Source organism: Xenopus laevis, chromosome 7S, assembly GCF_017654675.1.
Source record: "Xenopus laevis strain J_2021 chromosome 7S, Xenopus_laevis_v10.1, whole genome shotgun sequence".
NCBI classification, from domain to species: domain Eukaryota; kingdom Metazoa; phylum Chordata; class Amphibia; order Anura; family Pipidae; genus Xenopus; species Xenopus laevis.
The window spans coordinates 93966687-93991641 of record NC_054384.1 but is presented as its reverse complement, the minus strand read 5'-3'; the positions used below and the strand labels follow the sequence as shown (position 1 = coordinate 93991641).

At 39.8% G+C, this 24955-nt stretch overlaps 1 protein-coding gene across 2 annotated transcripts in view; it reads left to right on the top strand.

The window, feature by feature from the left end:
- The window catches only part of grik5.S (glutamate receptor, ionotropic, kainate 5 S homeolog), a 119237-nt gene that overhangs the window by 69583 nt on the left and 24699 nt on the right, over positions 1–24955 (top strand). Inside the window, exons 1-10 of one of the 2 annotated variants that reach the window (XM_041571565.1) lie at positions 7223–7340; positions 7690–7787; positions 10489–10654; positions 16448–16626; positions 17160–17213; positions 18312–18473; positions 18635–18787; positions 20131–20235; positions 21801–21908; positions 22765–22968. In XM_041571565.1, the coding sequence (XP_041427499.1) occupies positions 7283–7340; positions 7690–7787; positions 10489–10654; positions 16448–16626; positions 17160–17213; positions 18312–18473; positions 18635–18787; positions 20131–20235; positions 21801–21908; positions 22765–22968 (1287 nt within the window). In that variant the 5' untranslated portion in view covers positions 7223–7282. Of the gene's footprint in view, positions 1–7222; positions 7341–7689; positions 7788–10488; positions 10655–16447; positions 16627–17159; positions 17214–18311; positions 18474–18634; positions 18788–20130; positions 20236–21800; positions 21909–22764; positions 22969–24955 lie in introns of those variants that run through there. The other variant, XM_018228108.2, reaches the window with a different exon arrangement.

Sequence of the window (24955 nt, the reverse complement as noted above, 5' to 3'; positions counted from 1 at the left end):
AGCTTAAATATATTGCAATATATGGACAATCCCTTTTTAAAGGGTGAGGCATTTTTAGTAGCTGTATGCACAAAATGTCTCAATATGTTAAATATATTGATAATGGGTTGAGTGCAGAGGACCTCTTGTATTTGTCTATATGTATTTTGTGGTCACAGCCTCATTGCATTCTCGCCTAATGGTTTTTAAAAATTAGTGGTGAGCACAACTTTCCCTTGTTTGTTATTGCTGCAAAGACACCAGGCATCATTAAAAACAAATCTCCCAGCATTCCTAGTGCTCCCCTCTATATAAACTGCAGCACTTTGGAACATTTTACTTTTCCTTGGGGTGTAAGAGCTAGAGCACTAAGGTGCACAATATGTAACATTGCTACATTTCACTGGCTGTTTGTAAAACATTCAAGCGCTTCAGTCGGTGTACACTTTAGATTATTAGAGGTTTCTCATTAAGACCTGAGAATAGTTGCCATAGTGACGCTGGTGGTACAGACTCGGGGCCTGCGCTTTTAGGCATGTGAAATCACAGACCGATGCACAGAGCCTTCATTTGTCATGTTGGGGATGGGGCGAGAGGCATCAGAGCTAAAGGCTCAGGTCAGTCCTGAAGGTAAATCATCTCTCTCTGTCCCAAAACAACAGAATCTAAAGCAATTTCTCTGGATAACATTTCTGTATGACGTGAGCCGGGAGAGGCAAAAGCCATACAAATAAACAGATCAATATTTGGATATATTTATTTATTTCTGAAGGCAGCATAAGATCTAGACACCTAATAAATGGATTAATTAGTAGCTCTGAAGGTCCCAGAGGTTTGAAGCCAAAAACATGAAAATTTTTAATTCACAAGGATTTTTAAATGCTCTGTTATTTTTTTTTTTTAGGTTTTTGTTATAGGGAGATACCTCACAATGGGGCTGGAAATAGTGGTAGCCAGAAGAGCTATTAACTTCAGGTGCAATAAGAGGGGTTGTGATTGACAGCAGGGGGTTGCAAGCTGTCATTTTTACTTTACTGTGGTATTTTTAATCTTTAACATTTTGCTCACCGGTGCTACAGTTTGGAATTTCACCAGCTATGTGGTTGCTAGGGATTAATTTACACTAGCAACTGAGCAGTAGTTTGAATAAGAGACTGGAAGATGCATTTGGGAGGGACTGAACAGAAAGAAAAGTAATAAATAGTAACAATAACATTAAATTTTAAGCGTCACCGAGCAATTGAGCTTGTGACCCCCATGTGAAGGCTTTAAAGAGGCAGAAGAGGAAGGAAAATAATTCAAAACTATAATAGTATAAAAAAAGGTCAGAAGCTAATAACAGGACATTCTGTATTATGCTGAGTTAGCTTTAGGATCAGGGAACGAAGGCAGATTCGGGGACATTAGTCGCCCAGCGACAAATTTCCTCTTCTTCGGGGCTAATCTCCCCAACTGCCTCCCCTGCCTTCTCGCCGGCTAAAATGTAAATTTTCGGCGGGATGGCCCTCGGAGCGATTCGTTTTCCGAAGTCGCCTGAAGTTTCCTTGCAAGGCAACTTCAGGAAACTTTAGAAAGAAGAGGAGATTTGTCATCAGGCTCTAATCTCCCCAAATCTGCATGTGTGCCCTGACCCTAAAGGTGAACCACCCCTTTTAATATGTCACTCCAGGAATTCACAAACATAAATACAACAAAGTATTTCCTTTTCTTTGTCTTACGGGTCTCGGACAATTAAAAGTAACTGCGGATTGGTTGATATACATGACTTTGCTACAGGACCTGTACTTGTGTATTTCTCATTTCCTTTTATATTGTTAGCTCTTTTGGACAGGGCCTCTAGTATCAGTTGTATTTTGTATGTAATTGGTATGTTCAATTTATATATTGTACAGTGCTGCAGAATATGTTGGCGCTTTATAAATATGTGTTATTAATAACAATAATAATAAAAATAATAATAACATGCATACATGTGCTGACCAATTAGACTTTGGCTATGGTAACTATGTCTATAGCTATATCTATATCACAGTGCATCACTGGGACAAAGGTGTATGTCTTGCTTTTTTTTTTTTTAATAAAGCGCTAACAAGTACATTGAACGAAATATTATGATTGTGGGAAAAAAAAGTAAATCAGTGTAGCGCACCCTTAAGTGTACTTTTGCTGTTTATTAAGGCTGTGTGTGACCAGGCTAAAACCGCTTGTAGTGTGCCCCGGACCCCCAGTGTACCTGTGCAACTCCCTGCAACTCCCGGTACCTGGTGTAGATCAATGCAGCAGGATAATCAGCCAGACAAGTTTCTTTGCAGTAACATAAACTTGTTTATTAATGGAGAACTGTTGCAATGGAGTAGTTCACAGGTATTTAGATGTTCATAGACATAATAGGATAGCTTCAAACAGCAATATTCCCTTCAGGGGGTACAAGGTGCTCCAGGTGAGCTAATATCCAATATATCAGAGTAACAGCAATAATAGACTTATGAGATAGTTACCACTCTCACCAGGCACTATCCCTCTGGATGAACACTAAGGCTTGGGTTTCTCAGCCTGGGGTCTTGTATCTTGGCACCGGACTTGGTCCTCACCCATTGTATTCAACCTGGGATCTTGGCACCCTATCTGGTCCTCAACTCACCCACTGTAGTCCCTGCTCTAGTGGTTCAATTACGACGGGGTCCTAACCCCACTATTTCTCCTCGTTGGAGCCACATCGGCTCACTAGCTACCCTGTGCTGACTCCTAGAGTGACTATTGCTGTATTCACTATCACTAACTCACACTTAACTAACTTCACTGGCAGACCTGGACCTGTAGTACCTCTCATTGAGGCAAAGTCCCAGGATAGACCACGACCACACGGTGATAAACCCCTTTATATTATCACATAGTGCCACCTAGTGGACAAACTCTGGGAACTAATATGGACCCAGCCAGGGACAAAGCTGCCTGAGTTAACTAAAGGACCCTTAGGTGTTTAAATACTAAAAGGGGAACTGCCTGAGTAATTTAACCCAAATCTCAGGGTCCCTACATCAGTGTCTTTGACCTACAAGGCAGTAAGTGCGTTGGGAATGATTTATAAGCTTGGACGTATCCTCCTTTATGGGAGGGACATCCATCATTTATCTACTGAAACATTTATATTAGACAAATATAAGGTAAAATAATACAACGATGTTACTTTGTCTTTAAAACACATACATACATACATACATACATACATACATACATACACACACCTGCATTATCCCACCACTAATGTTTCATCTCCACAAGTCTTTGCCGACTGCCTTAATTGCAGGTCTAATTTTATTCGAAGAGACGTTCTTTCCACCCACTCACCCTCTATGCTGTCGTTACCCACACTTCCATCCTGTTGTGACTTATTTTTTGAGTGGCATTGAAAAATAAGATGTTCTCCCTGTCTTCTCTCTCTCTTTGTCCTTTCATTGGCACCTTTAACCTGCTTGCTGCACCCCCTCACCTTTTCCTTATTAGGTTATGAAGCACTGGAGTTTAAATCTGACCAGGGTACTGTCCACTTGTTCCTCTCAGGTTGCACCAAATACAGGCAGGATAATTGGCTCCTGATGCATCTGAACCCAGTGTATGCGTGTTGTGTGATAGCTTGTAACCTCCATTAGTGCAGCGACTAATGTGAATAAAGAATATGATTTACAGTGCTGTGTAAGATGCTGGTACTATATATAAAAATAATTATATTTATTTATCACAAGGGCCCAAAAACCCTGCAAACTATAATGATAAAATGGTCATGCTAATTGCATTGTCTTCCATAGTATGAATATGTTGTCTTGTAAGGCTCCATTGTTGCCTGGTTACTGCATGCAACCTCCTTAATCCCACCCACCACCCATAGAATTTTTGTAGTATGGTAATGCAAAAGACAAGTCATTGAAACTGAAATAACAAATGCTATACAGTTTTACTCTACCCTAGACTGGTGGCTCGCTCAATCCCCATGGGGACACTAAACCCATGCTGGATCTGGAGATTGATTGCTTGCTTTTTAACTTACTCTTGAGTTCTATCTTGGCCTGACTGAGGCATGCTTCCTTAAGCACCAGCACCATACTTCCATTCCAGTGGACATTGCCAATAGGGGTGCTTCTGTGTTGGCTGCCACCAGAGATACCTTCATTCTAGATCAACGAGACAACTTTCCATTAAACAAGCAGATATTTGGCTATTAAAGTTTCTTGGACACTTTTCTTCTCGCCTTCCTTGATGAGTGAAATAGGAAACTAATGGGTACCAAAGAAAAGGCCATATGGTCCTCTTTTTTTTCATACAGTAGAATCCTCATCTAGACATTTTTGTGATATACAAAGACCTTCTTACCCCCCACTCTGGTTTACATTTCCAACAACAGGAGTTGTAGGCCATAACAGCAAGTGTACTCTGTGTGTGACACCTCTGATTTATTCTGCTTTGTGTACACCAGCATGACTAATTATCTTAACTCTAACCACTTCCAGGGAAATGTACATTGTGACAATCATGGACACATCTGTAACTGATTGCTGAATTCAAGCAATACTTCTTTGTCCTTGCCACACCTGATCTCTCTGCCCCTTTAATATCTTCAACCATTTTCTCCTTATTCTGGTTTTACATTCTTGTAACCTTACCAGCACAATTACCATCTCGTTTGTCTTCTTCTGCGCCTATCAATCTTCTCCTTTAACCTGCTGCCTGCTGGTCTGTGCACCTTGGGATTCTATCATCATTCTGCTGCATGTTGAGATTCTATCTAGGAATCCACTCCTCTTATACCTGTACCCTGTAATTTTATTTATTGATCAGGAAACAGACATTGAAATTCTGTCTTAAGAGCCATGCCTCCTTTCCATGCAAACCCATGATTATGTATTGGGTCCCTTAATTTTATCTACACATTTAATTTTTACCCTATTCCTGTGTCTTAGGTTTCTACCTAGTGTTTTTCTCCTTCACTTTGAGGAGTCTTCTTCTTCATGTCATAGCACCTTGAGATTATAACATGGGTCTCCCTCTTCTATTCTTGAACCTTGAGATTGTGTTCATCGTTCCCCCTGCTTTTCCTTTCCTTTGAAATTCTGTCAGAAGTTCTACTCCTCTTTTGCCTACACCTTGAGTTCCTACTCAATTTCTGCACCTAAAATTTATATTTATTGTCTCCCTACTTCTTTCCATTTTTGTGAGATCCTATTCAAGGTCTTTCTCATACCATTGCACATTGAGTTCATTCCTCTTACCTCCTTCCTCATTATGTGCAATTTGAGATGTATCTTACTTTTATGTACCTTAAGTTTTTACTCTTCCTTTTCCTACACCTTGAGTTCCTACTCCATTTCCCTTCTGTTTAAGATTCATCCCAAGGTCTCACTTTTTCTTTTCCTGCACTTAGTTAATTCTATCCATGGTATCCTCCACTTTCACCTTTTTAAAAATTCTGTCTAGGTTCTTTCTTGCTTCTGGTACCTTGAGATTCTATCAAGGATTTCAAGTCCTCATTTAATTCAGTGCAATTTCACTATATTACATTCCCCTTGAAATGCAGTAGTCCTTCGTATTCTCAATGCCAAAATGTAGGAAAGTGTGGTGTCCAGGTGAATCCTTCTGCCTCCAATATATGATGTCATCTTGTCTCTACTAACATTTAAGTTTTAAATGGGAGTTATATGTTTTATGTAGTCTGTCATGGACACAGCACTTCTGTCCTGATATACAATACAAAGTAACACCCAACACATACACCATATCCATGCAACAGTTTACATAGCAAGATGACAGTGATCAAGAAAGTGCTTATTAAAGCTGATGTTTATTAAAGAGTTGATGTGCTACAAAAGTTGTGAACCATGGAGGGCACAAACAGAAAACATTACAGATGGATTATGACACGAGTGTGGCAGAGAGGACATTCCTGGATAGAAACCAGTGACAGTTGAGAATTATGTGTGGGTATTGCAGAGATTCACAGGGAGAAAGGAGTACAAGTGTTATCAGGCACTGGCATTTGGTGAGAAGGCTGGGAAAAAGTGGTGGACCACAAAGTGACAGAAAAAGAAGAATGAGTGACAGAGTGTCAGAGAAGACTGTAAGAGAGATTTAAAGACATAGAGCTGCAGCACTAGAGGACATGATAATAGTGTGAAGAAGCAGTGATGTTGTTGTAAATAAATAGATGGGAAAAGTGGAAAAGGAAGTGATGTACCAGGCCTGGACTGGGAGTCAAAATAGGCCCTGCCATTCCAAGTACACAGAGGCCCAAACAGCCCCCTATCAGCCCAAAACAGCCTCCTACCAGCCCACTATATGGTAACTTTCTATGGAACCATAAAGCAGCCCCTCTGGCATTTGCCAGAACCCACAGATTGCCAGTCCGGGCCTGGATGTAGCACACGGAGGCATAGAGAGGAGGAGGAATCGATGTTACGGCAGTGTGTCTAAATGATGGTGCACAAAATGATGATGCAAGAGGTGGGAACAAGAGAGGCTCGGAGCACGAGGAAACAATAGGAGTCTTTCACAGAAAGTTGGAGGAGAAGGGAATTGTGGCAGAGTATGCTTCTGCGAAGAAGGGAAAACATGGAACAGAGAGGCAAGGCATTAACCAAGAGGAAAAGCACAAGGACACTTGGATAGGGGAGATGATCACAGGGGGGCACTGAAATGAGAATGAGGACAATGACAGTAGGGATAAGTACAAGTGGACAGTGGCAGAAGATGGTGAAGCACAAGCAGACAGTTATGAAGGAATTGAGCACAAGTAGATTGTGGAATTGTGGCATAGATAGGAAGACAATGGCACTGGGTAGTAACAAGAAGACAGTAACAGGGAGGACAAGAGGACATTGAAAGGGGAATTAAAATAATGACAGGGACAGAGAGGAAAAACACACTCAGACTAGGACAGATAGGCTACAAATGGCAGCACGGAGAGAAGTGAAAGTTGGACAGTGAAAAAAGAAGGGGCATAAGGGGAGTGAAGCAGGGGGGCATAATAAAGAGGGGACTATAAGGGCACAGAAGAGGAAAACATAGGATAATGATGAAGAATGATGGGACAGAATAGATTATTACAAAACAAATGGGGGTAGTTTATAAAGATGGGGCAAATTTGCACCTTGGCATGGCAACCAATTTTGATGCATGATTACTTTGTTGTACCTGCAGCTGGTCGAGCAACTTACTGATTGGTTGCAATGGGATACTGCCCAGTTATAGATTTACCCAGTGTTTATAAATACGTCCCAAGTTGGTTTTTGGGACAAAACTCTATTTGCACAGCATGTACATGTTCTTCCCCTGGCCTGCAAGGGTTTCCTACCTTACATACATTCATACAGGTGAGTTAAGTGATTCCTAATAAAACTGACCGTACTATGTATGAATGAAATAAGGGACTTTGTTTGGGGGCAGTGAATGATGTATTTTCTTTGTATAACCCTTCTGATATGTTGGCACTATATAAATAAATGAGAATATTAAAATTTGGACAGAGGGAGGTACCTCATCGCTATTGATGAAATACCCAAATATGATTACTGATTAGAGCTATAAGGCAGGTAATTCTACTTTGAGTAATTAGAACTGAGAACAAAACTAGACAAAGGATGGAACAGGGAGGGAATTACAGATTCAATGGCAGTTTTAATGAATCTCCTTCTGTTTGTTTCTTCCCTCTGTATTTTGCAGTGTGTCAGATTTTGCCCAAAGGGGTGGTCTCCGTTCTTGGACCCTCGACCAGCCCAGCCTCTGCTTCCACGGTCAGCCACATCTGCGGGGAGAAGGAGGTGAGAAACCCTACGTGTGAGCCCAGAGGTGTATAAATCAATGATAGCTAAATGCCTAAATAGCTGTTCTCGAACTACAACTCCTGACATCCTATACCTTATGTTGGTTTAGAGGTGGCTTGGATTTGTAGTTTGGTAGTCACAAGAGCAGCAATGGTTGTTTCTGCCTGCAACTCTGTATGTGTTTGTTAAACCGCATTGCCCTTACTGCATTCCCTTCTGTCTGTCAACACCTTTACTGCCCACATGTAAACATTTTGGCAACTGGCTGCAGCATTCTTTAACTCTTTCAGGATTTTTTCTTCCAGAAATCTATACGTGCATGCACAGAATCACATAATGTATTTCTTATCCATTATTTGAGAAGAGCCCATTGTTTCTTCCTGCTCTTCAACCTGCTCTCTATAGAGAATGTATGTGCCTGGCCAGGAAAGTCACTCTGTAGAGTATCAGCAGTATTTGTATAACACACCACTGAAGGTGCCCCCTAGGGGGGCTGGAGAAGAGACTAGAGGGGGGGGGGGGGGGCTAGTTGAAGTACTGTTATATTACTGCCAACTCTTCAAGAAACCCTTAGCTTGAAGGCCAGTAAGGGGATGACATTTGGGGGAAAAACTGATTTCCAATCCTAGATGTTTTCAGAACTATGGCTGATATATAACATTGTATACTCTACAAAATGGTAGAAATCAAAGAGGGGTTGAAACAAGAAAAATCTGATAACCGCTGGTATTTATGCTACACCCTTTGCCCCTTAAGGGTCAGATTCCGGGAGATTAGTTGGACGGTGACAAATCTCCTCTTGTTCGGGGAGACTTATTTCCCCGGACTGCCTCGGCACTCGGAATGATTCGTTTTCCGAAGTCATTCGATGTTGCCTCACGAGGAAAATCGCAGTGGGATGGCACTTGGAGCGCTTTGTTTTCTGAAGTTGCACAAAGTTGCCTCATGAAGAAACTTCGGGTGACTTTGGAAAATAAAGCGCTCCGAGTGCCATCCTGCCGGCGATTTACATTCTTGCCGGAGGGAGGCAGTTCAGGGAGGTTAGTCACCTTGAAGAAGAGGAGATTTGTCGCTGGACGATTAATCTCACTGAATCTAAGCTTGTGCCCTGAACCTAAAACTGTAAACGTTACAGAATTGCATGCAGGGGCGTAACTACAGAAAAAGCTGCAGGGGGGCTCAGCTCCCCATGAGACCCTAATTAATTAGACATTTAATATATATTGGTAAAACAGGAAAACCTCTGGAGAGTTTGGGGGCCCCTCAAATTATTTTTCTGTGGGGCCCAGTAACATCTAGTTATGCCACTGCTTGCATGGAATGTTCTCATGTTGGCAAGGGTGTAAAAATATAGACAGCAGACCCAGCAGCTGATTGTTATGCCCTTAGATATCAGCATTAACAAATATGAGTGGGAGCCTTGAGTAAGGCGTTCCTCTCTGCAATAATAACTGTACTGTGTAATTATGACCACTGGGAGACCTGTTCTGTGACTGTATGTTTCCATGGAAAATGATGGCTTCAAGAGAGGCAAATTATGTGGTTGCTAGGGACAATATCAGACTTCACTACCCCTTTTGGACCTCCCGCCGGCTACAGTGTAAATGTAAAGGCAATTGGTGCGCTTCGTTTTCCGACATTTTTTGAAGTTCCCTCATAAGGTAACTTCACGCGACTTCAGAAAGAGAAGCGATCCGAGTGCCATCCCGCCATCGATTCAGATTCTAGCCGGCGGGAGGCAGTTCGGGGGGATTAGTTGCCCGGAGGAAGAGTCGATTTATCGCCGGGCAACTAAATCCCTCCCAAATCTTCGCGTCTGCTCTTACCCTTAATCTTCCTGAATCTGAGCGTGTGTCTCTGTCCTTAGAAAGAAGGAAGAAAGGCACACCATATATATAAACATATCATATGTTCATTGTAACTTGGAAATGTTGAAGGGTTCATTTACTGTAATTACAAATGACTGGGCAGATTTCTGTTATTAGCAAATGTTTAATTATACAAATATTAATTTTAAAACTTTTTCGGAGTCTTTCCTTTGCCTTTTCTTAATAATGTTGTATATCAATGACATGGCTAATGTATTCAGTTAAAGGTTCTAAATCCTGCAGTGATGGGATAGGCAACTCATGACCACTGTGGTCTGAATGCTCTGTTATAAGGTAAAATCTCAAACATGAAGCATAACAAAATCACTGCAGAACATACAGAATAAATGCCACAGAAAGGAGATAGAGAAGAGAGTAAATAAACATAAGACCAGATTGTGCTTGTTTGTTCCTTGCAGCTCCTGCTTAACCGTCCTTCTATACAAACAAAGCAGTGCTGTGGAGGAAAAAAGGATATTTAGGGACTGATTTTTTGCCTCGTTAGAATTATTGTTTAATCATAGTCTTTGAGGGAAGATGTGATCTTGTTTGTATGAATAATATAATTATATGATAATGTCTTCTGTATCTTCATATCCTCCCCTGCTTTTCCCCCAGGTCTTTTCTCATCATTCCATTTCCAGTTCTGTCCCATCTGACAAATTTCTCCCATTATCCCACCCCCTCATGTCTACTCCCACCTGTTCCCTGCAAACATCATTTAACCTTAAGGCTCTTCCTTCCGTTTCTATTGTCTCCTCTAATCACAGTCTATTATGTTCCATTTACTCTTTCTCTAATTTTTTTCTGTGTTTGTTTATTGACCCCAGATCCCTCATATAAAAGTGGGTCCAGAAGAGGCTCCCAAACTCCAATACCTGCGCTTCGCTTCAGTCAGCCTGTACCCCAGCAATGAGGACATCAGCCTGGCAGTGTCTCATATCCTGAAATCCTTCCACAACCCCTCCACCAGCCTTATCTGTGCCAAGGCCGAATGTACGTGGCAGAATATATATTATACAGTACCAACACCATTCGCACCATTGGCATTTCTATTTTTTTATTTTATACAGGCTTAAACAGCGCTCTAGTTTTTTGTTAGTCAACATATCTAGGGCGATGTAAAAGTGAAGTGTTATGTTGTGTATGTCTTCTATGCAGAAATTCGATTGTAGGCAGGCACCACTCCGGAACACCAAAGTCAAGAAGTTAGTTGAATCCAGGAGCCCAAAATTTAAATAATACAAAAAAATCTTTATTTCTGTGTATTACTCCCCTTTCCTGAAGGTCTGGGGCATGAGCACCAATAGAACATAATCCAATAGTTTCATGCTTCCTACATTTGGAAGTGTATCTTCTAGAGTCAACCAGAGAACCTGAAACAGGGAGTCTACTCCGACAGCAATTAGATATAGATAGTACCGAATGGATGAACTGAAGAGAATAGTCCTAGGCTGAGGCCCACAAGAGACCAGGCCCACCAGAATATTTTTTGGAACTCTTGTAGACCAGCCCAACCCTGAACTAGTGTAACCCAACTAACAGAGCTTGCTATTAACTGGGACTAGTGACTAGTAAAATGTTGGGAATGCCTATTGTGATATGAACTATAGTATACACAGCTTATAACTTTTCTAGCTGGTCTGTCAGCTCTTGATGTCACACCAGAATTACCCCCACTTCAAATTATATAATTGGAAGCCAGTTATTCCTTACATTTACATGCATTAAGGGCAGAGACACACACGACTATTTCGGGAGATTAGTTACCCACACACACAAATGGCTTCTTCTTTGAGCGACTAATCTCCCTGAACTGCCTTTATGCCGGCTAGAATGTAAATTGCCGGTGGGATGGCACTCAGATCTCTTTGGCTTTCCGACGTCACCTGAAGTTTCCTCGTGAGGCAAATTTGGGCAAACGAAGTGCTCCGAGCACCATCCCATCGGCGATTTACATTCTAGCCCGGCGGGAACGCACTTCAGAGAGATGAGTTGCCCGAAAAAGAAGCGATTTGCTGCTGGGCCACTAATCTCCCGAAATAGTAACGTGTGTCTCTGCCCTTAAAACTACCAAGGTCTTGATTACTCTGCCTTTGTTTATCTTTCTTATTTTACCTACTCTGCTAATTAAGTCAAGCAAACATTGATTAAACATTGTCATGTAGCTGGAGGATGTGTGACTTTTTTGACTTTGTGCTGTTCTACCATCTGTTCTACAGATGGATAGAAAATCAAGCATAAAACATGACAGGCCGGCTGTTAGTCTTTTTAGACGAAGTAAAGTAAGAAATTGACAGGCCGACTGTATTCTATTCTTGGGGAGAAAGAAACATTTCTATGCTGATGATAGTCCATGTTTGGATATCAGTGTTAAGGATAAGTAATTAGCCATCAGTGCTAGGAAAAAAAACTATAGAGATGTTTATAAAGAAGCTGTGCATAGCCTGCACTGCTAGATTCTGATCTTTAGCCTTCTAATTAATTATCATATGGTGGCTTGCAGAGCAGGTAGTCCATATGTGCCTCTGACCTCTCATGGTGTAAGGCTGTGTGATCAGAGAGAGTCGTTAGATTGACGAGGTTGTGCATATGCAGCAGAGAGGAGGCAAAAACTGGTCTGGTTCAGGAATGTAGAAAGTAGCTGTCCAGAGAGTATAAGTATCTTTGTCCTTATAATATGTAGGAGCCAGATATAATAGTGAAATATATCCTTAAGCATGTCATCTGTCATATTTGTTTTAATCATTGTAGATCCATTATAATGTGGAGAAGGGTCTTAAAATATAAGGGTATTAAAAGCCCCCTTGGAGTTCTAGGATTTGTATAAAAGCACTTGGCAATAGGGGTTCTGTCCTGGGCATGCAGTGCCAATAGGTACCCACCCAAAAGCTGCTCCCCTAGACACAGCACTTCGAATGCCTCTATGGAAATACAGCCCCACTTCTAATATCTTTGTATTTTACATATAAGTGCTTCCATGTCTTCTATCAAGAACTACCTGACACGCATGCACGTTTTTGTACTTTATAAATAAAGGAAAATAAAGGTGAAGCGAAATTGTAGGCTTCACTTTCACCCTAGGGATCTGCAGAGGGCAGTTTTGAATATTCTGATGCTGTGAAAAACCCGGCAGGGGAAACGTACAGGATTTTCCATTGCGCCGTTGTCAATAAGGAGCCATCTCTATTGATGTGACTATTCGTGGAAATGAAGATCAGCTGCTCCTGAATTTATGTCTCCCTCTTACATTTGTAGAATTCAGTGTGCCAGTACTTTTGCATCCCCAGCCATGTACCCTACCTCTGTTTGCTCTTATTTGGAGATCTGCAGAGTGACACCTGCTGTGTTGGAAAAGAACTGCTGCACAGAGGTGCCCTTTGCTGTGGATTTATGGTCCCTTAAATAAAGACCTTACAAGCTTGCCAACCAATTATGGTTTTGTTGGGGAGTAAAGTAAGGGTTGCCAAGAACAAAATATGTACATACTCTATGTTATTGTCTGCATGGAGCAATTAAAGAAAGCAAGGTCTTATCTTAATCCATACAAGGAGATAAAGGGAGTTCTATAAAAGATTTCATGTCACAGAAATGACAGATATACAAAATGCAAAGTTTATTCTTCTTCTTATTATTATTATTATACCTCTTAGGAATGTACAACCTGTGGGTCTAATTTCAGTATCCTACCAACAGAGAAGCCTACATTTTGGACATTACTTGTTTATTTAGTTGCTTTCCCCTCCGTGGCCTTTCTGTAGAAAACATGGGACCTTTCTGCAAAAATGGAAAAAATGCACCCAGTTTACATTTTATGCCATCATTCACTGTTGCATAAATATTTGGCACACCTGTGCTTAAATTGTAGGATGGGTTTTAAAAGGGATAAAAATCATTTCTTATATAAGGGTGAATATTAAAGGGAAACTCCACACAAACATAACTTAAGCTTTTTGAAAAGTAAACATAATTTCAAGCAACTTTGCAATACAAATAAATTAAAAAATATGCAGAGTTTTCATGATTTTTAATGGTTTGGAACAGTTCCCTAAGCCTAGCCCCCTGCTCTCCTGCTGATCTGTCTGACTACTTTGCTGAGCTGGCTGACTACTGTTACTTTGTATCAACAGCCATCTGTCCTTAGCCTGCATCCTCCAAACCCCACAATTCCCTGCACACGTGATTTCAATAAGGAAAGGAACATCACAGTGCAATGCATTGTGGGTTATGTAGTTCCTGCATGCTGTCTGTAAGCTGTGGAGAAGTTGTTACTATTTGTAAAATCAGTGTTTAGTCCCTCCTTCCCTGCCAGGATTTCAAATGATGCAGAAAGAAATAAACTGTTAAACAGCTGGATTTCAGCATAGAAAATGGAATTTATTCATACTTTTTAAAGAAACACGTATCTGTGATGGGTATGTTAGGGGTTCCTGTGTTATGTGGACCTCTTTATCAAATTATCAAATTTTGGTTTAGAAGCCAGAATTCCCCTTTAAATCAGTTTAACAGACTTTTAAGACAAAAAATATGAAAGTTTATAAGAAAGCAAGCAAATAGGTTTTAAGGATTAGTAGAAGTGCATTCTGTGCAGTAGGAGGATCCCCTCAAAGCAGAGCGAATACTGACCTTATCACTAGTAACACATGGTATTTACATATTTGGTCAGTTTTGATCTAATCACTGTGATTGTGTATAGTCAGATTTCCTTAGTGTGGAGTAATAATTCCCAGTAGTGGCTGATTGCTAGGTGATAATTTCTAGTAGCGGAAAGTGCTTTTAATAGAGCTTTTATAGAATTATTTATGTCTCTGGAATGAAATCATAGTTTTTTTTACCTAGTTGCCATGCTGCAGATGTGACCTCCTGCTCTCTGGTATTTAGGACCTGTGAAAATATGTCTGGCTGTAAGTCTTGTGCGCACTTTGTCACATTATTTGACTCAAAAGCTAATGAATCTCATTAAAATTGTGTGTGCCACAGAGATGACTTTTTGCCTGCATTTCCTATGGTATTTGTTTATCTTAGGGATCATATATAAATGCAATGCAAAGTGTATTTTTGGATAGAAATTGCTATATTTTTTACTCCTAAGGATAGTGCTATATAGGGGCTTACAGTCATATGATAAAGTTTGGAACCCCTCTCAGCCTGCATAATAATTTACTCCACTTTCAAAAAAAAAGATAAAAGTGGTATGTCTTTTATTTCCCAGGAGTACTGGAGTGTTTTCTGAACAAAGATTTTAATTAAATCGAATGTGAATAACTGGCTTTTGGGTACTCTTGTAATTTTACTAATTTGAATGCATGTAACTGCTCAATTCTGATTATTGGCAACACCAAATTGGTTGGATTAGCTTGTTAAGCCTTGAACTTCATAGACAAGTGTGTCCAATCATGAAAAATGGTATTAAAGGTGGCTAATTGCAAGTTGTGCTGCTGTTTGACTCTCCTCTGAAGAGTGACAGCATGGGATCCTCAAAGCAACTCTCAAAAGATCTGAAAACAAAGATTGTTCAGTATCATTGTTTAGGGGAAGGCTACAAAAAGCTATCTCAGAGGTTTAAACTGTCAGTTTCAACTGTAAGGAATGTAATCAGGAAATGGAAGGCCACAAGCACAGTTGCTGTAAAACCCAGGCCATGAAAAATACAGCAGCGGCATATGCGGAGGATTGTTACAGACAACTCAAAGATCACCTCCAAAGACCTGCAAGAACAGCTTGCAACAAGACAATGACCCTAAACACACTTCGAAATCTATAAAGGCATTTATGCAGAGGGAGAATCTCCGCAGCCATCAAATGTAACTGAACTGGAGATATTTTGTATGGACAAATGGTCAAAAATACCACCATCCAGAATCCAGACACTCATCAAAGGCTATAGGAGGCGTCTAGAGGCTGTTACATTTGCAAAAGGAGGCTCAACTAAGTACTGATGTAATATCTCTGTTGGGGTGCCAGTTAGTAAGGCACATTCCTCTATTTCTCTGATTTCAGCCCCCATGTGGCATAAGCCTAATGTAGCAGCATTACCAGGCTCTTGGTGACTGTAATTGCACACTATTCGTTATAAATCTTTTGGATGCTAAATGAAATGAATTTTTCCTTTCTTATTAAAAAGTATCCAACAACTGATTTGAAGGTACACAATGTCTGCTCAAAATGAGCCAACTTACTCAGAGCTCCATGATAGGGACAAAGGAACATTCCACACAACTGCTTCTGCAAAAACCTTTGAATGTTTTCTTATAGTGAGATCTCAGTAGCAGTGTGTTCTCACCCTGTGCTACTGAGATCTCACTGTAATAAAATATTCAAAGATTTTTGCAGAATCATTTGATTGGAGTGTGCATTTCTCCCTATCATGGAGTTCTAAATCTTTGGGGGTGCCAGTTAGTAAGGCTACAATACTAACCTTCTGCCACTGATCAGTGCACTCTACTGGGATACTTGACTGGGAGCAACAGGTCAACAACTTTTTTCATCTCCCAGATAGTCAGTTCTCATTACTATAAGACTTGCTATACTGCACACATGTCCATCCCAAGCCCATACAAGAACTATCTGGGTGATAAAAATATATGGGTGTTGGGGGTGCTCTCCATCAAAGTACCCTAGGCTAGTATGTTTATTGAAGGCAGAAAGTTATTATTTTGTGCCTTAAGTTTTTCTTAACTCCACTGATCACAATATATCAGTTATTCTTTCTCATTCATACCCGGTTACCTTATTGCTGGCCCTGCTGTCACATACACCCCTCCTAATGTCTCCTGCACTTGTTGCCAGGTTTATTGAGATTGGAGGAGCTCGTTCGCCAGTTTCTCATCTCGAAGGACACTCTTTCTGTGAGAATGTTGGACGAATCCAATGACCCAACGCCGCTGTTGAAGGAGATCCGTGATGATAAAGTGTCTACCATTATTATTGATGCCAATGCAACTGTGTCACACTTCATTCTTAAGAAGGTCAGCAAATGTGGTCTATAGGTGCAGGTTCATAAGACAAGGAAAAGACTGCAGTTAGTTTTAAATTGAGGGAAGGTCAAGATGAATATGGAAGGTAACTATGAAAGGATGTTTAATGTGTATTTGGAAGGATATTTAGCACAATCTTTACATAGATATATGACATTTGGGACATATATTCATGTCTGGTGCACCAATTTTTTTTATATCTGTTACCTTATTATAAACTAAAGTGGGCTGAAGGTTGAAACTCCTAATAAAATACCTTGACAGTCACTGTTCTAAACAGATAAATAGATGCTGATATGGTTTGTAGCGAGAATAACAATCATTTTGTTCTAACAGCAAGAACTGTGAATCATTTTGTATCAGGAATAAAATGTATTGCAGTTGCAAGGTTAGAGGTTTACGTTGTACTGGGAGGGGGTTAGCCACTATGGATACTGCTATGGCTTTAATGATTCGGTTTTCCCTGTTTAAATTGGCAATCTGTCTGTCTCTTCTGCTCCTAATTCCATATCTATGTTTTATAGGCTTCCGAGCTTGGGATGACATCTGCTCATTACAAGTATATACTGACTACAATGGTAAGACCTTGACAAATAGTCTTGATGTATTGGAATGAAAACATATCCTATCTTTAAGTAGGGATGACCTCCCCACCTATTCGTTTTCCTTTAAAGGACAACAAAGATCCTATAACAGCAAAGGTTTATACTGTCAGTCTTATGGCACTGAATGTTGCTGCCAAGTTACAGCAGCCTTATATGGATACATTTATTAGGATACTGTTTTTAAATACCCCGTTTTATTATTTTTATTATAAAAGTCTTCTGATATACTGTATAAATGCAGGAGGCTTCAGAGAGATCGTATCTACGCATTAATGTCTAAGCAGTGTCGGACTGGGATGCCAGGGACCCCCCAGAGAACCCTAGACCGGGGCCCACTTTTCAAATTATTATTCCTCCTCTCCTCACTCAACCTCTTTATTCTCCTAGTCTTTTATAACTACTTACTATACTCTATTCTTCAATTATTAAGTCTTTTTTTCCCCATAAAGAAATAGAGAATGACCATGAAATAGGCTAAATGGTTAGAAGCAAAAATGGCCCACTGGGAGTTTTTCTGGTATCCCGCTGGGCCAGTCCGACACTGCAGTGTAGTAAATATTAATGAATGGTTCATATATAGGGAGTTTGACCCTGCTTTGTCCTGTAGTACATGGACAATTCCTGTTCTAGTTCTAGTTAAATAAAGGGTATTTTAAACCAATTACATAATAAATCATTCCTGGGATAACCCCTTTACTATAATTACATATAATTATACTAAACTAATAATTATACTATAATTACACATTGGTAAAATGAAACACTTATTCTGATGACAGAATCTTTTTATGTCCCCTATCCCCCAGCTCTACCGTCTTTTCCACTGCCAAGCTATCTTGTCAGCTCCCCTGCTTGCCTTTTAATAGTCATATTTAAATTGAATATTGTGTTCACATCACAAACAATTTTTATTTTTCCCTATAAAGGAAGATAAACCATACGAAATTCATACTTATACATTGTGTAGGGTTTCCCTTTAATAGAGAACCATCAAAAAGGAGAACTGAAAGCTTTAGGCAATAACTTAAATGGTAGAAGTTGATATTTTGACTGGTCTTTTTTTCTCTATAGGACTTCCCCTTGCTGTCCCTGGAAGGTATAGTTAGTGACCAATCTAACATTCTGGGGTTTTCAATGTATAACAGCAGTCACCCGTTCTATCTGGAGTTTCTGAGGAGCCTCAACATGTCTTGGAGAGAAAACTGTGACCGTACTACATACCTGGGGCCTGCGGTGAGTGTGAGCTTAGTACTTTTGATGGGTCTGTGGTGTTTAGTATGTACCATGGAGCTATGGTGTGGGTGAATGTAGCATGTACAAACAAATCTAGGGATCATATAAGGAAATGGATATTTTATTAAATTTTCGTGTTTATTAATTTTTCTCTGTCATAGCTCTCGTCTGCGCTAATGTTTGACGCAGTGCATGTAGTGGTGAGTGCCGTACGGGAATTGAACAGAAGTCAGGAAATCGGAGTCAAACAACTATCCTGCAGTACATCTCAGATATGGCAGCACGGGACCAGTCTCATGAACTACTTGCGTATGGTGAGGATATAAAGAATTAAATAGTGTGTCTCCTCAGTACTGTTTCACATGAAAAATGTCTCACAGGCCACAGCAATCTCAAACCCATCCCAGGTGGACATCTGTTTGACAATGGCCAGTCCGACTGCTATGACAGCACCTGTGAAGATCTGTTATCTTTTATATCAATATGCATACCCTCCCAATTTTGTGACATTTCTCTGGACAGCTTATCACTAACTATATTAGCTTTTAGCATGCTAATAGGGATATTGACTTAACTGATTGATCTGTCTTCCAAAAGGAATGATCCGCCTATTGATGTCCCACTCTTTTAATGCCTGTCCATATGTTCTCAAAAATAAGACTCTAAACCTGTAAACTGCATTCTAGTTCAACAAAATAATATAAAATAATCAGTTGATGAAAACACATCTAAATACTGCTACGGTTCTCTAACTCTGCTCTTGTTTATGGTCTCTGTATTATGCTGATAGGCTTCCTATGTAAGGTGTACGTGAAGAATTACCTTGTGCTACAATTCTATTGTGCTCCATTGTGAGATGTTTAGAGGCCTTGATAAATCTTACATATGTTGCACACACGCATATATGTTTCCATAGGGAATATAGCTCTGGGTTCTCCTGCTGAGAAACTGAAAGTGTGGGGAATTTAAGCTGAAAGGGTTTTCTCATCTGAAAATATTAATGGAATTAGAGCAGTAGGGGATCAGTTGGTTATTCATTCTTATGTCATGAAACTACTAGAAGGGCTCCTGCTTCAGTATGTGATTTAAAGCGTATGTGACCAAAGAATATGTTCACAGGTATCTATTTTGAATAAGGCACAAGGAGATCATTTTGTACTGATATATAGAGGTAGTAGCAACTATTCTCTCTAATTCCACTGACCCTAGGTGAGATGATCTGTTTTGTACACATAAAATGAAATTAGTTATTACTCCTGCCTGACCATATATACTTCCCATTGGCATTGCTTGCTGTCTTTATTTTTTATTCCCCTGAATGGAGTATGTATTTCTAGTTAAGCCCAGTGGGACATCAGAATTACTGACATAGAGACTGTGGAGATGAAAAGTATTTGTGCCTTTCTAATGGGTTTTCAGTGTGCCCAGAGGTGCCCAAAGGTGTGGGTATCGCTCATTGTTCTTCTAGACTAGTTTGCCCAAAGGTGTGAGTACTGCTCAGTGCTTTGTGCTTTACCCTCCTAACCCCTCTTTAAATGTTTTACCTTCTGTTTCCCTTATGACACAGCTGTCCTTCCAGTTCCATTATTTTCCTTTTATATTCTCCATTTTCCTTTTTTATTGTGTTCCAACGGTTTCACACATTCTCTTCTGCCAGGTAGAGTATGATGGTCTTACAGGACGGGTGGAATTCAACAGCAAAGGACAGAGGACAAACTACACCTTGAGAATCCTGGAGAAGGCCGGCGATGGACACCGAGAGGTGAGACAAACTGGAATTTCATGGGAATTTATGTGCTGAATGACGTGATTGAGTACAAGACATGTATAATTTGTCTCTAGGAAAAACGTTTCTCTGGGGTAGGGCAATTAATTTGGCCCAAAAAAAAAGGAGGTATACGTTAGAGAGGGGGATAAGAAGAATGCATCTTGTGATACAGTTTGGTCTGTTATTTTAAGAGGGAATCTTGTTTGGTTGGTAAGTATAAGTTCTGGGGCTTTATTCAGTGAGGGACCTCTGGTTCATTGAATTATTATCATTTGAATTGTTTTTTTAGAAAGAGAAAGACATTCATGTTGTTGTGACATGTTGGATTCAGTAAGTGGTAGGTTATTTGAAAGTTTGAAGATTAGTAGTGAGACATTAGACATTTTAGAAGTTTGGCTTCATATACAGTAGAGGGAACTGACGGGAAGAAAGGAAGATGGCAAAAATTTCAGTAGAAAAGCCATTGTGGAAAGGAAGAATAGGGTTGTAGAGAACTTGATAAAATTAGTTTTGTCGAAGAAAAGTAAAACTTGCCTATGTACAGCAGCAACAAAAAAAATCTCTTTTAAAAAAGGGGAAATGGGTCACCAGAGTAATAAAACATAAAACTGTTTTAGAAATGCTATAAAAAGGAGTTAAACAGCTCATCCTATGAGACCTGCCTTATGAGTTTTGTGCAGTAGATTGTACAATTATGAACAAAATGTGCCATTGATTTCTTTTGGCGACACAGCTCATTCTTCATAATGTTCCATTTAGTTTCGTTTCTTCTGTTGAGACTGTTGAGACTGGAGCCTTTCCCAATTTCTTTGTTGATTTATTATTCGAGTTCCAGCTCTTATTCTCCTAATAATGACAAAGCCATTAGCCATCCTTTGGTCAACCATTTCTTAATAAATTGCACTTATGATAACTTGGAGGAGAACACGGGTGAATAAAAAGGTCGAGCAATATCCATTATGGGGAATCAAAGAACTTAGAACTTGGGTTATATATTGTGCTAAAGATATAAGAGAGCCAATTGGAAAGAGTAATGGATGGAGAGAGAAAAAAAGCAGACAATATTATATATACAGGTATGGGGCATGTTATCCAGAATGCTCGGGACCTGGGTTTTTCCAGATAATGGATCTTTCGTAATTCGGATCTTCATACCTTAAATCTACTAGAAAATCTTGTAAACATTTATCAAACCCAATAGGCTGGGTTTGCTTCCAATAAGGATTAATTGTATCTTAGTTTGGATCAAGTACAAGCTACTGTTTTATTATTACAGAGAAAAGGTTTAACATTTTTAAAAATGTGGATTATTTGGATAAAATGGAGTCTATGGGAGACAACCATTCCGTAATTCGGAGCTTTCTGGATAACAGGTATCCAGATAATAGATCCCATACCTGTGTGTATATACAGTACATATATATGTATGTATGTCTGTGTGTGTGTGTGTGTGTTGTATCTAGTAACTCATAGAATCCAATTAACTGCTATAGGCTGAGGATACTGAGAGTGTAATCCTTGCCTAAAATGTATTTGCCTTTTCTTTATGACTTTTACAGATCGGTGTGTGGTATTCCAACCGCACATTGGCCATGAATGCCACCAGCCTGGACATCAACTTTTCAGAAACCCTGGAGAACAAGACACTGGTGGTTACCACTATACTGGTGAGTGCCTGAAAGATCCAAGCTTCTTGTATACAGTATATCTTCCCTATATTTATAATATCATGCAAGGAATATATCTAACAGAATGTGGCACATCAATTACCTGGGTCCCATTTATACCTCCATCCAGGGGAAAATAAATACGTAATAATATTTATAATGGGCCTTACTCCTTAACTGATATCACAACTATATGGTGTAGGGGTGTTGTTAAAATGACATCCCTATGATGTCAGCACCTAGCTTTTCATTTTTCCAATTCATTTGGATACAGAAAACTATAGGAGTGGTGTTCCCCTAGATGAGGATGATGGGAGAACTTAGGGTAGCCCCACTGTGATGTCAGATACTGTAGAAGTGGTAGTAAATCATGCCATATTTATTTATATTACATAGACCATTCAGTCACTTGGTAAGCTAGGAAAGGGGAAAAAAAATCTAGATCCTGGAATGATCTACACCCCGGTGAGGCTTTCTAGTTAGGGATTGGGCAACTGTGAGTGAGGAAATTGCCAGTTTAGGGCTACATCATAGGTTGAAGCACTTTAGAATCAAAAGCTTTCTTTACTAGGCAAATTAAGGGTACACCCTTGTCTGGGACATGTTTGAGCTTTCAGATAAGTATTTTCTTCAACTATAGACTGTGCCACAGGGCTCATTTGCAAACATATTGCCCATTACAGAGAGCAACTAATCAGGAATTATCTCTGGTTAGACTGATTCAGAGATCTGATTTGTAATCACACAGAATCCTTTGTTAGAAGATACCCCTTGGTTTCTCTTTAGTTCTAGTTAAATTGGCCCTTCTTGAAATCTGCAACTTATTGCATCCTTAATAATACTCCTGTCCTCCCAGGAGAACCCATACATGATGCGCAAGTCAAATTACCGTTCCTTGTCTGGCAACGATCAGTATGAAGGCTTCTGTGCTGAGATGTTGATGGAGCTCGCTGCTCTCCTGCATTTCAATTACAAAATCAAACTCGTAGAAGACGGACTGTATGGGGCCCCTGAACCCAATGGCTCCTGGACTGGAATGGTTGGGGAGCTCATTAACAGGGTAAGTGTTGCCCAACCATGTTCTACAAGCCTTATTTGCCAATCTTCTTATTGCTGTTTTTGGTTTTGCAGACAACACCTTGCCTTACCAACTAAAGGATTATTAGGAGTCTAATAAGCAAACTGCTGTCCTATTGTGCAATTTGGTTGCTAGGGATGGGCGAATTTCACCCGTTCCGTTTCGCCAAAAGTTCGCTGCCAGTGAAATGACGCAGACACCCATTAAAGTCTATGGGCGTCAAAAATATTTTGTCGCGCGGCAAAATTGTTTTGACGCGCGTCTTTTTGGGACGCACGCCGCCATACATACATTTTTTTCTGCGAAACGAAGCGAAAAAAACTGGTTGCCCATTTTAAAGGGGTTATGTTATGTACTGGTGTGTAAATATATTCTTCATAAAGGTGCTTGGCATCCCATTTAACCAACTTCCATGATCTGCACGTTGTCAGACTTGGGGGGGGTATAATAATAGTCATTAATGAACCTGTAAAAATATAGGTTATTGGAAAAATTGCACTATGCTGCAATAAAAGTTCTTACTGAAAAAGTCATTATTTTTTCCCAAACAAATGCCACATTTAAGCATGTTTTAAAATTTATAATGCAATGGGATCATTTATCCAGAATGCTTGGGACCTGAGTTTTTTTTGAATAAGGGATATTTCTGTAATTTAGATCACTATCCCTTATGACTGCAAAAATAGTTTAAACATAAATAAACCCAATAGTTTTACCACCAATATGGATCCATGCTGTTTAATTACCCAGGTACGGTTTTGTTACTAAAAACAGAAAGGAATGAGAATTATTGTAATGCAGAGCCTTCTGGATAATGGCTTTCTTCTTATCTCATACCTATAATCATGCTCTGAAGAATATCACATTGAAAAATGTACATTTTTGTTTTTATTTCTTTCAGTTTATGACCTGTATTACATTTCTCGTGCCTAAAATGTAACACATTTGTGGCGCTGTAGACATGGTGGAATAATATAATGTGGTTGCACCTGTGTTTTCCTTTATTTTGTAGAAAGATTCAAGATTCTACTTAATGTCTAACACAAACCTTTGGGAGGAATTTAAGGAGACAAATTAGAGTTATTTAAAATGATACTGATGTTTCCCCAGCAAGGGATGAAAAATTGGCGCTTTTGACTGCAAGGCAATCTATTCATTATTTATAAAGCATTAATAAAGCATTTTCACAGGATTGCACAGCACAATGCACGGTATAGAAGCACAATTGCTCCAGCAGTAGTAACCGACTTCAAAGGTTCCCACTAAGAATAGAGCTGAAATCTAATCTAATGCAAGTAGGAAACAATGGGAACAAAAGGTTTGTTTCAAGTAAAGGTTCTAAAACGCCTTAGAGCAGGGTCCCTCAACCTTTTCTTACCCATGAGCCACCTTCAAATGTAAAAAGAGTGTAGGAGTAACACAAGCATGAAAAAAACCCCTAGGGATGCCAAATATGGGTTGTGATTGGGTAATTGGTAGCCCCTATGTGGACTGGGAACTAGTGATAAGTATTCGCCAGCCATGGATTCACAAAGAAATTCCAAATTTTGCCATGTGCGAATTTTTTCACGAAACTATGGTGAAAATAATGCATTGACTAATGCATTATGACAAAAAAAGTTGCCATAAGAAATAATTCCCATTGAATTGGATGCATTAGGAGTAAAAAAGTCACCTTAAGAAAAAACGCCCAAGTTGCAGTGCGGGGAGATTAGTCACCCACAGTAGAGGAGATTTGTCACTGGGCGACTAATCTCCCCGTCTGCCACCACCCTAATGTATTAGGGAAAAAAAGTCTCTCTCCATAAGAAAAAAAAGCCCATTTGGCAGTACACCTGGTTTATATGAAACCAAATGTTGCCTCCAAGCCTGGAATTTATAAATAAGCACCTGCTTTGAGTCCACACAGAGCGACATCCAAGGGGTTGGTGAGAAACATGTTACTCACGAGCCATGGGTTGGGGGTCAC